The following is a 13504-nucleotide window of genomic DNA, read 5'->3' as shown; positions in this document are numbered from 1 at the left end:
GAAAACCCAACTTCTTTCCCCTCCAAAACAGCTGAGTGGCCAATGAACTGGGCAATTGTGTGGCAAGCATATCACATTATAATGAACTGCAAACATTCCAGCAGGCAAACAGAGCATGTAAACTGTGGTCCTTATCCCTCGGATACCCCTTCCTAATGGACATGACTGAATTTCAATGTCAGAATGTTCAGCAAAACTTAGTAATTTTGAAATACTTTATGACAACCTTGTGCAGAAAAGGAGAGATGGTCCATTCTCCAACAGGGTCATTGTCATTTTGTATCAAAGTGACAATCACATCCACTCTCTTAAAAAATCAGAAGGTGTTTCAAATTCCTCATTTCAACACATCGATAATTTGAAAGTGTGCGAATCAAAGTGAAATTCAAACCTAAGCACAAGTTCTGGCATATGTTGTACAAGTGCTCCACTGTTAATTGACAGGATGTGTTGAATTTTAAGGGCTACTGAAGGAATAAATTCTTGCACTAAAGTTGAAATGAGTCAGTAGTCAGCACCAAGGCACTGAATACATAATAGCACAGTTGAACAAGACTCTACTTCTGCATAAAATATTGTCATTCCTGATTCCAAGGTTATCACTGTTGTACAGAGAATACTGTTCATTTAAAAAAAAGCACATATGACAGAACGTGTACATTTTGAAGGCTAAGCATTAAGACAAAATTCATTGCATCACAACAAACCTAATGGATAATGTAACATTTTTAACGTGTTGAGATTTCTTTTCAGCTTTCTGCCAATTTGTTAATGTTTTGTCTTTTAAAATTACACATTGGTAGGCGATTCCACATTTGTTTCAATGGGATGATGAGTGTCTCAACACTTCTTGTGTTCATTGAAGATTGGCTGATCAAATCAATGTGCAGATGCTCCAAAGTGTGTTATAACTATGTCGCGATTGATTTATCCTTCGACCCTTGAGATGCACAGTACAGTAAAATGGACTTCCTACAATAACAATTGTGTTTAAAATGTCATAAGAGCTTCAGAAACATAATGGCACAAATACATAAGATTGACTCAGGTTTATTATAGAACGAAAGAAATGCTTTTGAAAAAGTGCACAATGCACCTGTGATTTCAACTCAATACATAAAATGATTTCTATAGATAAATATAAAGCTAATAATCACAGTTTAGGATGGTAGCCCCTATGCTTCTCAGCACTTTCATTGCTTTCATTTATTCTATGGCATTTGATGAAAGTATTGATAGAAAGTAAATTGGAATGGATGACATTATCTGCAACCTTAAGCAATGAAATCCTCACAAAAGATATCAGAGAGGATGACACACAGATTACTGTTTGCCAAAAGTACTGCCTGCATATAACAATGGTAGCATAGCCTTCAATGGATCATGGGTTCTCAATCAACAGTGGCTGATGACTTATCATTGTAACCAACAAACTCTGATAATAACAATTAAAGACACAACCTTGATGGCTGCAGACAACTCCGCCAAAAATGGAAAACAATCTCCAGAAACAGCTGCAATGACAGTGGAGGTAGCAAACAGAATTGTCAAAACAAGCCCAGAATTTGCCCATTTATCCAAGAAATTGCAAAGGAAATGAGAAAATTCACAATGGAGTAAGAAATACATTCATTTTGTCAACTCGGCACTAATGTGCTTACCTCCAGGCACTAGTCTGCAAGCCCCTCAGCCATCATCCAATGAGTTGGGAAATTAATAGTAAACTGGAAAATCCTCAATTGACATGCTTTGTTGGGACAGGTAAAATTTCTGGACCCCAAACCAGCTAGTTAAAATGGCTGCTGGTGGGAAAAAGGTCAGGAAGCCCATTCTCCAGCTAGCCTTGTAATTTTCAATCTGCTCTACCTCACCCAATATCTAGGTGTTATGAAATTGAAGGCGTATACTGCACCTTTAAGAGAGAGTGAATTCTGTTCTAAACAGAGCTGACAAGCACATGTGTGATATGACTAGACGGCAGTCTCAGACTGTACTGGAAAATTGAAAATGTAATATTTGGCTGTGAAATGGAACCCGATTTGGTTGCAGTTTTGACAATAATTTGAATTTAACCAGTTTAAATTATGCCCCAGGATACTAAAACCCAATCAAGTTTGAATTTATCACTTTGCCCACATCAAACCAATGAGACAATCCAATGTTGGGGATATAAAAATGCAGACATGTTGAAAATTGCAGACAGAGCAACTGCCATCAATACTGATCCAAGAAATAAGGAAACACTCTCCAAAGATACATTTTCATATGAAACATATTCGCAGTACAAAGAAAGACAATGAACCATGGAGATCTTCAGCAGGAGGAAGAAAGACACCAAAGACAACAGCCGCTGTGTGGTTTTGAAATTAAGTTGATGTAATTTTAATAAGTATCTTATTGGAACAGCATATTGTTAGAGTTGGAGGCAGGTAAGCAGTTAAGAGAAAAGGGGGGCTTAGAGTTGTGATTAGTTGTTGTTCAAGTTAAAGAATAAATTGATATTATTTTCTTTAAATAATGAAATTTGGGAATTCTCTGTCAGTCATATTTTAACAGATTACAAGGCGAGGTAAGCTTTTCTGGGTGTTTGGTTTAATTAACTCTCTTAATGGTACAGTACATGCCTTCAACTTCATAACACTAGGAATGGGGTGAAACTCCAGCCTCGTAGGCTGGATTAAATTGTGAAAATACACCAGCATTGGAAAACTTGTCAAATTTATATGCGGTTAATACCAAAGGATGCATTCATTTGGCAGCCAAGATGATTTTAAGAGGATTGATCTCAGTAGCTGCATTTAGTGCTTCAAAAGTATAAACAGAGAATCAATATCAATTAGGCATCGACTTCAAAATAAGTTATAATAATTCTCAGAAATAATTTGAGTACTCTTTTTTAAAAGAGATCGAAATTAATAAGGATATTAAACTTAAAATCAATTTAAGTAAAGGTTGAATATTGATTTGGCCTCCACTGAGCCATCGTGAGAAATGAGCATATTGTTTATGAACTTGGAAACATTAATGAATGCCAGAACAAAAAAGTAATGAAAATTCAGTTATTCTTCTGCAAACTACATTTGCAGAAGAATGCACACAAGTCAGCTATTTTAATCTCACCAACAGCAAAGTGGAGTGAGAATTTTGTGAATGCTTTCTCACCATGGGAAAGATCCTCAGATATGCTAGTTCCTAATAGAGGATATTGACAGGTTACCTACTTTTGGGATGTGGGCTAAATAAAGAATGGCAGCACCTATCTTGGCTTTTCTTGCTAAGGCAGCACAGATATACAAAGGGAGAATTTATTGTTATGCCACACTGTTCTCATCTTCAATGTCTAAAGTCCATTACAGCTGATTAAGTACTTCTATGATGGACCACGTGTTAGTCCACACAACGTATACCACAGACAGCCATATTCTTGTTGAGACAGATATTGATTAACTCAATTCAGCAGTGTCAATTACAGAGAGGGAGAGAAAGAGAGAAAGAAACAGAGACATGAGTGAGAGAGAGACCGGCACCTTTATACCTGAACATCATGTCATATAACATATTGTAATTAACCGTCTTAAAAAAGGTACAGGCCTTCTGATCTGAAATATGTGCAATGATACAAACATAGTCACTTGCAGTGCAGGAACTATAACAAGCAAGCAACATGCACACAACATGACCCGCAAGGTTGTGAGATGATCAATTGCAAATATTTATTTTAGAGATATTGATTGAGGGATGTATATTAGCCAGGACATCAGAAGAGCTAATCTAATCTAATCTTTCTGAATGTCACCAGTTGAGGCTCTTAAGTGGACAATGACGACTTGTAGACATCAACCAGCCAATAGTGATGTTAACCTAGCTGCAGGCATACCTGCCAACATAACAAGTAAAACTGCAGCCAGCGTGTGGTTTCCTGAGGGAGGATGGCCTCCTTCAAAAGGCACTCAGTTTCTGATCGAGGGACATGACAGCTGGAAAGTAGGGAAAGGCACACAAAGCCAAACCACTGCCCTTACTGCTGTTGCCTCCATGACACACTCACCACAAAGTTGCAAACCAGCAAAACTCTTTCTACAAGGCCCCGAGTTGTCCCTCAGTCCTGGGTCTCCAGTGCCTAGTTATTCCAGCAGCAGCCTCAGCATCCCCAGTGCCACTGCCATTCAAAAGAGTTGGCAGTCTCTGCTTGCAGCTCACAATAGGCTGGGGTTGTGCTCCTGAGGTCCTTACGCATTGAAAAAAGACAGCAGCTGGCTACTGATGTACCGGAGTAATCTTTTATCCCGATGGGCCTTCCTGTGGGAAATACAGGTCTCTTACCAACTCTCCAACTGAGATCCCTGTTGCCTTCATGGAACTAGCTCTGCTTCTCTAATGTCTGTAAATGACTCCTGCCAAAGTTTTGCTTTCTTACTTCAACCCGCAATATAGGGAAGATCAGGGAGTAAAAACAGGGATCTTGACTTTCTACTGCAGCTAATTGTGACTTTTATCAACGTTCTCAATCATTCTTTCCCAATTTCCATTGTTTCTAATGATTCTATAGTTAATTTAATCCTGGTGACAAGGGTTTCATCTGACAGCTGAAGAACCAACAAATGTCCCTCATCTCTGTTGTGGCAACTTTACAGCTGATTAGGCACTTTACTGACCAGTTTCTCCAGGAATCCCTTTTGTGGCAAACATCCTGCCAGCCAGAAGCTGGGATCTGTTTAAGGAACACAGCTCCTCTTCATTGGCAGGATTGGCACCAGGTTGGAGATGATGGGTGAGATGTTGACTCCTGGTCGTATACCAACCAAGGTAGAGACCGAGAAGTACATAGTGAGAGTGGGCAACAGACAGAAAGTGTGCAAGATACAAGTGGAGAAAGGTGGTTTTTGGGCCATAGGCAGGCAGGTACAGAGCATGGGTATGGTTTACAGAGGCCCCATCCAACTTCCAGATGCCAGATCATTTGAATCAAGCACTGAGTACCTCTGAATGCCCCTTCCTATGCATAGGGAGGCAGGAAAGCGGTCTCACTCACCCTCCCAATACAGTGAATGCCCACACACCATGTATTGTATAAATTTTTTCCAATCCACCTGTTCAGAGTTGCAATTGCACATCTTTGTGGCAGATGGAACTTGAACTCAGGTCTCTTGGCTCAGAGGGAGGGACAATGCCACTGTGCCACCAGAACTTCCCTTCATGTTATATATCAGCTGCAGTATGATGAGAATCAATTGTATATTTAGGGGTCATAATTAAGATCTTACTGGGAAGGCCATCAATGAAGAAATAGTGGTAGAATCCCTATCTCTGAGTCAGGTGGCCTGGGTTCAAGTCCCACCTTCTCCAGAGTTGTTTATCATCTCTGAACAGGCTGAATAGAAAATATCAAGGCCATCCACAAGCCTCCCTAGTCTGGACTTAATAGACAGGGGAAGGAAGGTGGTATTTCGCTGTTATCTAAAGATGGGGAAACCACTATTATAAGAAATATTTAAAAATGGTCCCAGGAATGAAAAGCTTAAAAATGAGGAACATTTGAGAACTCTGGGTCTATACTCTATGGCGTTTAGAAGGATGGGGAGGGGGAATCTAATTGAAACTTACAGAATACTGAATGGCCTGGATAGAGTAGATGTAGGATAGACTAGGACCCACGGGCACAGCCTTAGAGTAAAGTGAAGACCTTTTAGAATGGAGATAAGAAGAAACTTGCTCAGCCAGAGAGTGGTGAATCTATGGAACTTATTGCCACAGACAGCTGTGGAGGCCAGGTCATGGAGTGTATTTAAGACTGAAATAGGTAGGCTATTTAATATTAAGGGTTACGGGGAGAAAGTGGGAGAATGGGGTTGAGAAACTTATCAGCTGTGACTGAATGGCAGAGCAGACTCGATGGGCTGAATGGCCTAACTTCTGCTCCTATGCCTTATGGTATTATGAATCAGCTCTTTTTGACTTGAGTATTCTACAGTCTAGTGAAATGTGGTTGCTTTTTGTTTCAAAATAAACCAATTTGTGATTTGCAGCAGGTTACATTCACTTATCTCTCTATGATTTTACCAAACATTTCCAGACATAACTGGATAACAGATTCCACATTGTGATTATTAAACTTACAGGACCAGACTTTATATGAAGCTTCTATATAAAACCATCTGTCAAATAATTCTGGTGGTCTTACCTTACTACTGTAGAATATCTTAATAACATATTATCATTCTACCTTTACACTACATCTCCCCAAATTCTGATTCAATTTCTGACACCATTCATTATGTACTTTACATTGTCCTACATTTCAGCTCAAGTCTCTGACTTCACCTCTAGTTCACAGAGAAAACTGTTGTGATGATGTCCTCATCTACCCGATTTATTTCGAATTTCTTGGAGTGGGAAGAGAATTTGAATTCTCCATTTTTTTTTCTCTTAAACTCCATAGAATAGTATGCGAATGATATTAGTTCACTACTCAAGCCATTTTCTGGTATGCTAAATAACTGGTTTATTCTGCAGAAAGTCGCTTTCTTGTAGAAACTAGTACATTCCTGCTTCTTGTCACTGTTTCATTGACAGTTTCTAAGAGGGAAGATTGTGGATATAGAAGTCTTTTACCACCAAGAACTTGCCGTTGATTCTGGTCACAAATCTAAACTTTGTTGTTATGTGTGCCGATTAAACTTGCCTGCTTAATACTAGTGTTTCCTTCAAGGCTGAAGCATGCATCAAATGAAGGGATTTTACAATTTATTTTGCAGGTCATTTCTTCGTTAATTCCCTGTCTGACTGAGATGTCATGTACACTACCACCCATAGCGCAGAGAAGGGCACTGACATATTTCTTACTAGGTTTTTCTATGATGGTCCCACTCAAGTTTGGCACCTTTAAGTCAGACTCACTGTTTCAGTCTGTTTTGGACCTGCTGGAAGTTTGAAACTCCCCAGTAAAGGCGTCGTTTTCTCCATTACTTCTCTTTAGTCTAACCATGCTCCACTGCATTTTGATCATTGGTCATTCCTTCAATTCACCAGTAGTTCCGGTTGTCATGTTATGGTTGTAACATGTGATGTAAACTCGCATTTATGCTATATAACGTGGCCAGTTAACACTGCTTAGCTATCCATTACTGAAAGTAATGAAGTACATTAGCAGGCTCGATTCAATAGCAAACCAAGTTTTGCTTGTATGGAATGCTGCATAAATTGACAGGTACTATCATCTGTGATCAACCAATTACTGAATTTAACGAGTTTAAAAAAGAAAGAAATAAACCAGAGATAGTCTGCTGCATCGCTGACCACTGGGTTTCTTATAATGTGGCTGGGCAAATCGAAATGATAGGGACTTGGATAAAATTCCACCATTCATGCCATAGCAATATTTAATGGCAGAGTTGGAGGACCCATTTTAGATTTAAATTTAAATGGCTTTCAATCTAATCTCTCAATGGCTAATCTGCACAAAGCAGTTTAACATTGTTCATTTTCACATTTTAACAGGTGGGAAATGAGAGATAGAGCGATCAATTGAAGAGAACACGCAAACTGCGTTGACAAAATATTTAGAATACCAGAGCACCAGATAATCCTTAGATATTTAAAGGCATTTTCCACATTTGAAGATATCATTAATTTGAAAATGAAAAAAACAAATACATTTATGGTCAAAGGTAATAAAAAAGATTAAATCTCGACTGCGCTGCACTTCTTCTCCACTTAATTCACAACTGGTGAATTCACTTCAAAGCTACATCATGACAGAAAATCAAAAGACAATCAATCCACATAGATTATGACTGCAAATGTTACCCATTGATAAATTCACCTCAAATTTCAAATGAATATTTATGGCAAGTATCTGCATTACAACCTAGAATCTACACCAACAACACAAGCACAATAAAAATTCTTTTATAAGCAGTGGCAAGAGCTTTTTCAAACTGCATTTTCAAATTGCATCAATCCAAAGACAGAATCAATCCCATTTTTCTCTGTGGATCTTATTTTTTGTATCCTGATCAACATACTAGAGTAATAGAAATGTACAGCACGAAAACAGACCCTTCTGGCCAACTCATCCGTGCCGACTAGATATCCCAACTCAAACTAGTCCCACCTACCAGCACCCGGCCCATATCCCTCCAAACTCTTCCTATTCATATACCCATCCAGATGCCTTTTAAATGCTGCAATTGAACCAGCCTCCACCAATTCCTCTGGCAGCTAATTCCATGCACGCACCACCCTCGACGTGAAATATTTGCCCCTAAGGTCCCTTTTATATCTTTCCCCTCTCACCCTAAACCTATGCCCTCTAGTTCTGGACTCCCCCACCCCAGGGAAGAGACTTGGTCTATTTATCCTATCCATGCCCCCCATGATTTTATAAACCTCCATAAGGTCATCCCTCAGCCTCCAACACCCCAGGGAAAACAGCCTTAGCCTATTCAACCTCTCATAGTTCAAATACTACTCTCAACATAAAATCATAGAAACCCTACAAGTGCAGAAAAGGACCATTCAGCCCACTGACTCGCCAAAGAGCATTTTATTTAGACCCACTCCATCCCTATAACCTCACATTTCCCATGGCTAGCCCACCGAGCCTGAAAATCCCTGGACACTATGGGACAATTTAGCATGATCAATCCACCAAACCTGCACATCTTTGGACTGTGGAAAGAAACCAGAGGATACAGCAGAAACCAATGTATACATGGGAAGAATGACTGTGTGGAGTTTGCACAGTTGCCAGAGGCTGGAATTGAACCCAGGACCCTAGTGCTGTGAGGCAGCAGTGCTAACCACAGTGACAGCTCAACCATCATAACAAAAACCAGATAAACAGATCAACTAAGCACTTAGCTCTCCGCTGTTGATTACTGTCCCACCTACCGCTGTTGATTACTTTTGAGGAATGCAGGCATATTTCAAATCTGTTGAAGTAGGGCATTACCACCTTTACGCCATGGCTCTTTTAAAAAGGACAAAATATGAGGCCAGAAACAAAAGAGGATCATTCACATTTCTGCTCACAGAAGTATAAAGCTCAAGAGGCTTAATGTTCACTGTTTTAAACCAAAAATGGATACGAGTCTAACGCCAAACAATATACTTGTACCTTGAAATCTGCTCCTACATAAAACTGTAGCATAAAAATGTAGAAGGTGAAAAAAGCATGCATTTATAAAAATTATGTTACAGGATGCCCCAAAACACTTCAATCAATGAATTACTATGGTTGTAAATGGAAGCAAATTGCAACATGTAGACTTAAATTCAATATTATTTCCTCCACCATATGGTCTATTACACAAAATTGGATGGATAGTTCATCACTTTGTTCCAAATGGAAATCACTCTCTATGGACATGAACATCATTCTTTCTAGGCCTGGCAGCAACTGCGGAGAGATATCAGAGTTAATGTTCCTCAGGGTCACTCAACCCAAAAAAACTTTAATTCTGATTTCTGATGCTGCCAGCCCTGCTGAGCTTTGCCAGCTATTTCGGTTGTTGTGGATAAATGAGCTGATATATTTGGGTAGGACAAACAAGACAAGGGAATACATGATGAACAGTGGGATTCTAGGAAGCACTAAGGATCAGAGAGGCCTTGGTGTGCATAGTCACTGGTCCTTTAAGGTATCAGGACAGGTGGCTAAAGTGGTTAAGTAGGCACATGGGATATAGTCAGTTCTGATATAACACGAGAACGGAACAATCGCATTATATGAACATTGCACAATAGCCATGCTGTGTAAATTAATAGGACTCGAATTACATTATAACCAACTGCACTTGCTATTATTAGCTTTAGCCTAGAGTTTAAGAGCAAGGAGGTGCTGCTGGAATGGTTAGACCACAACCAGAGTATCATGTGCAGTTCAGGAATCCACATTATAGGAGGGATGCAATAGCACTAGAGAGGGTGCAGAAGAGGTTTTCCAAGATGTTGCCTGAGCTGCAGAGTTTCAGGTATGAAGACAGATTGGACAGTAAAAACCTTTTCACCCAAAGGGTGGTGGGAATCTGGAATTCACCAACGGTAAGGATAGTAGAGGCAGAAAAATGTTTAATATTTTAAACATATTTAAATGTGCACTTGTGATGCCAAGTCATCCAGGCTATTGGCCAGATTCTGAAAAAATTGGATTAGGACAATTAGATGGCAGATGAAATGGGTCAGAGGGACTTACTTTTTTTGTTTTACAGTGCTATACATTTCTATGATTCTATGATAGGTTTGAATCCCTACAGTATGGAAACAGGCCATTTGGCTTAACAAGTCCAACTAAACCACTGAATTCATATTTGAGGTATTTGAGGGTCAGGAACAAGACGAACAACAAAAAGTAGATAAATGAGATGGGGAGCATAAACTTCTGAAGGATGTAATCAATTCATAACATTTGTGTCATTAAGCTAGGATCTGATTCATTTGTTGTGGGATTGCTTGGCCTTCTATATTTCATGATGCATGTTTAGTATGCACGCAGTCCTGCATTCTAGCTTCACCTGTTCCACACTTCACTTTTATGTATGCCTGGTGGATGCTCCTGCATTCTAATATATTTGATGTTACTGATTTTTTTCTATTAGCCAATGAATATTTTCAGGGATTCTCAATGAACGCTGTACAATCAAGATGGAATGTTTCATTGACGTCAGCATTTGCTCAGGTGTGAATCAAATGCTTCAGCATAATGAATAACTCTGCCAGATGAAGAAATGCTAAACACTGGGCTTTCCACTCTATAATCATAGCTTTCAGATATTGCCATACTTGACTAACTATTGGATACCAGCAGTGCTTCTCAAATGGCTTTCCATCATCCTCGATTCAAATCTCTAGAATAGGCTGAAAATCAAAAACGTCTAACTCAGACAAGTATTAAATTAGGGACAGTTTTGCCTAATACAATAGATACTGCTCAAATCCATTGTATGCAAGACCTTCTGCAAAAGCTAGAGATCACAGTCACATATTTTTTAAAGTCAACTTTGATGATGCATCATTCAATGAGTTGAAATATTTTCCTTCTTTATCAATATATAGACCATAGTTAAAATAGTTTGCTCATAACTTACTTTGGATCTGTTATGATACCAACGCCATCATATCCTGAGGTGTCACAACTTTCTAGCCCAGAGTAGGGACACTACCATGCATCACCAAACTCTCCCAACAAGAGTTGTACTTAATGACATGTTAATTATTTATTGGCTTCTACCTTTGGTCATAGAGTCTTGCAGTTTAACTTGAAGTGAAGTGGAAAAACTTGCTTAGCTCCTAACTGCGTTAGTTCAGGAATTTTATATATTGAAGTATGTTGTATATCATATAAAGGGTGATTATTAAAAACTAATAAAACAAGCAAAAATGAAATGTTTTGAGTGACTGAAACAATTCTGTGCCTTGTCAGCAGTGTTAAAATGAGTTTTCATTCTTTATTTCAATTATTTTTTAAAAATCATACTAATGTTATCTTGCTGCATTATTTCTCACATCCACAACTGCTAACCCTCAAGCATATTCTCTGTCTGAATAGAGAGATGATTGCTCATAGAAGGAAGAAAGGGTGTAAGGACTGCTCCACATTGAAGGAAAATTGAAATCTATAGGTCGAACTTGTATACTAATAAGGCAAGACAGTCTGGTTGGATATGTTGCTGAAAGAATATCTCAATAGAATATTTCTAGTCTGGTTATTTCAACAATGCTGTCATTCAGTATATGTCTAAGCTGTGACACAAATTGTCAGTGGAACACAAACTTCAACAAAACCAGTGCTTTAAGTTTTTAATTTAGTTTTGCAGGCTTGAAACTCATTGCCGGTTTGAATTGAAACGAGTTCAGTTATATTTTCAGTGAAAAACGCAAGTGAAATGTGAACGTTCCACAGGGTTCCTTGTCTGCACTGTATTCTAAATCACAACCAGCCAATAACTAAACTTAATCTGCCCTCAGAGACTACAATTATTGGTGTTGGTGACAATCTCGGCGCTTTCAGACTTGCATTAGTGTATATCCATTGCACACTTGTCTTAACACTTTCTATATTGTATCTCAGCGAAGAGATACAATGTCTCTGCTGTATATTTGTGCTCTTTGCAGCTCTTTCCTTTCTAAGTTACTCTGGGGTAACATCTTGCTTTGTTAAATACTGGACGGTATAACAGAGGGAAAGAAAGAATTTCGCAGTTCGCTTTATAACACAGCGGTAACCGCTCCGCGTAATAACATTTCGCCGATTCTCTCGCCTCTTGATCTCGATTTTCCAACATCAGGTGATCGACCGGAAAAACCAGAAACATTCAATAAAACCTGAGCAAGTGAGGCGTTTATTGGATAATAAATCTTCTCCAAATAAGCCATAAAGACTGCATTCATACTATCCTAATGTTTTTTTTTTGAAATTGTAAACTTTTTACAGTCTTTTAAATAAATGCAATTATGTAGCAAGTTGAATTAAATATACACAAACCGAGGAGGCAACACGGACATTAAGGTGAAACTGCCCAGTAGCAGACAAGCGAGTATCGTTTTATCTCCAGGCAAATTGAGAATTTCCCAAACAGAGGTGGAGATTCTAACAGATCCTTACCTTTCACGAAGTACAGCACCAGAGTGAGCCTGACACAGCCCAGCCACTTCCAGGTCTGCATCTTGTTCTGACTGGTCTTCCCTGCTCTTCACTAAATACGTCTTTCTGAAAGGAAGGAGAGAGACCACAGGCTGCGAACAGTCAGCCGCCCCCACACGCCGAGCTGGATTTCACCATTTCAAACAGCACTTTCTCACGCTGCCCGAGTCATCTCATCCAAGCAAGATACCTGTCGATCGCCGTGTGCAGGCTTCCCCCCGAACTGCAGGGATGCGAAACTACTGGTGGGCAGAGACATAAGACTTATGGAGGGAGGCCATTCGGCCCATTCTCCCGCGGTCGACTCCTTCAGCTATGCAATTAGTCTCTCACCCTCTCACTCTTTCCTCCCAGAACTGCGAAATTACATCCCTATTTTCCTAGTAACTGCAGGATCTGATTCCAGCCCACCCCCACTTCAGTCAGTGCTTTCTGATCCACAGCTCGCTGCGTTAAAGTTTTCTTCTCCCACTGTCTTGGTATATACAGGACACTGAAACTATTAACACAGATACCCAGTTCATAAAGTGCAGATCACCGTCCTAAATATGGACATATATATGTACACACAGATATACATACTGACGTAATATTACAAACACATATACACATATATACCCATGAACAAGTATATATGTAGACATATACACAAGTACAGATATACAAAAGTGCACATATTTGCAATATAAATATGCATACATACACATCTATATGCATATTCATACATTATATGCACATATAATTTCAACAGGTTTTCTAAGTTATTCTGTCAAAAATGGCTGTCTACTTTTAACACTCAGTTTCCATTGTTTTGCATCAGAACAAATTCTCTCAAAATATGTTAAGAAAATAGCCCAGACC

The 13504-nt window shown here is 39.2% G+C and overlaps 1 protein-coding gene across 1 annotated transcript in view; it reads right to left on the bottom strand.

Annotated features, from left to right (window-relative positions):
* Positions 1-12860, bottom strand: part of chrna8 (cholinergic receptor, nicotinic, alpha 8) — a 196897-nt gene extending 184037 nt beyond the window's left edge. The window contains exon 1 of the mRNA XM_043715303.2: positions 12605-12860. Coding sequence (XP_043571238.1) covers positions 12605-12665 — 61 coding nt within the window. The 5' untranslated portion in view covers positions 12666-12860. The remainder of the gene's footprint in view (positions 1-12604) is intronic.
* Positions 12861-13504: the final 644 nt, after the last annotated feature.

This window comes from Chiloscyllium plagiosum, unplaced genomic scaffold (assembly GCF_037043375.1).
Source record: "Chiloscyllium plagiosum isolate Xiang-an unplaced genomic scaffold, Cpla_swu_hap1 HiC_scaffold_2, whole genome shotgun sequence".
NCBI classification, from domain to species: Eukaryota; Metazoa; Chordata; class Chondrichthyes; order Orectolobiformes; family Hemiscylliidae; genus Chiloscyllium; species Chiloscyllium plagiosum.
This window is presented reverse-complemented; position numbering and strand designations above follow the sequence as displayed.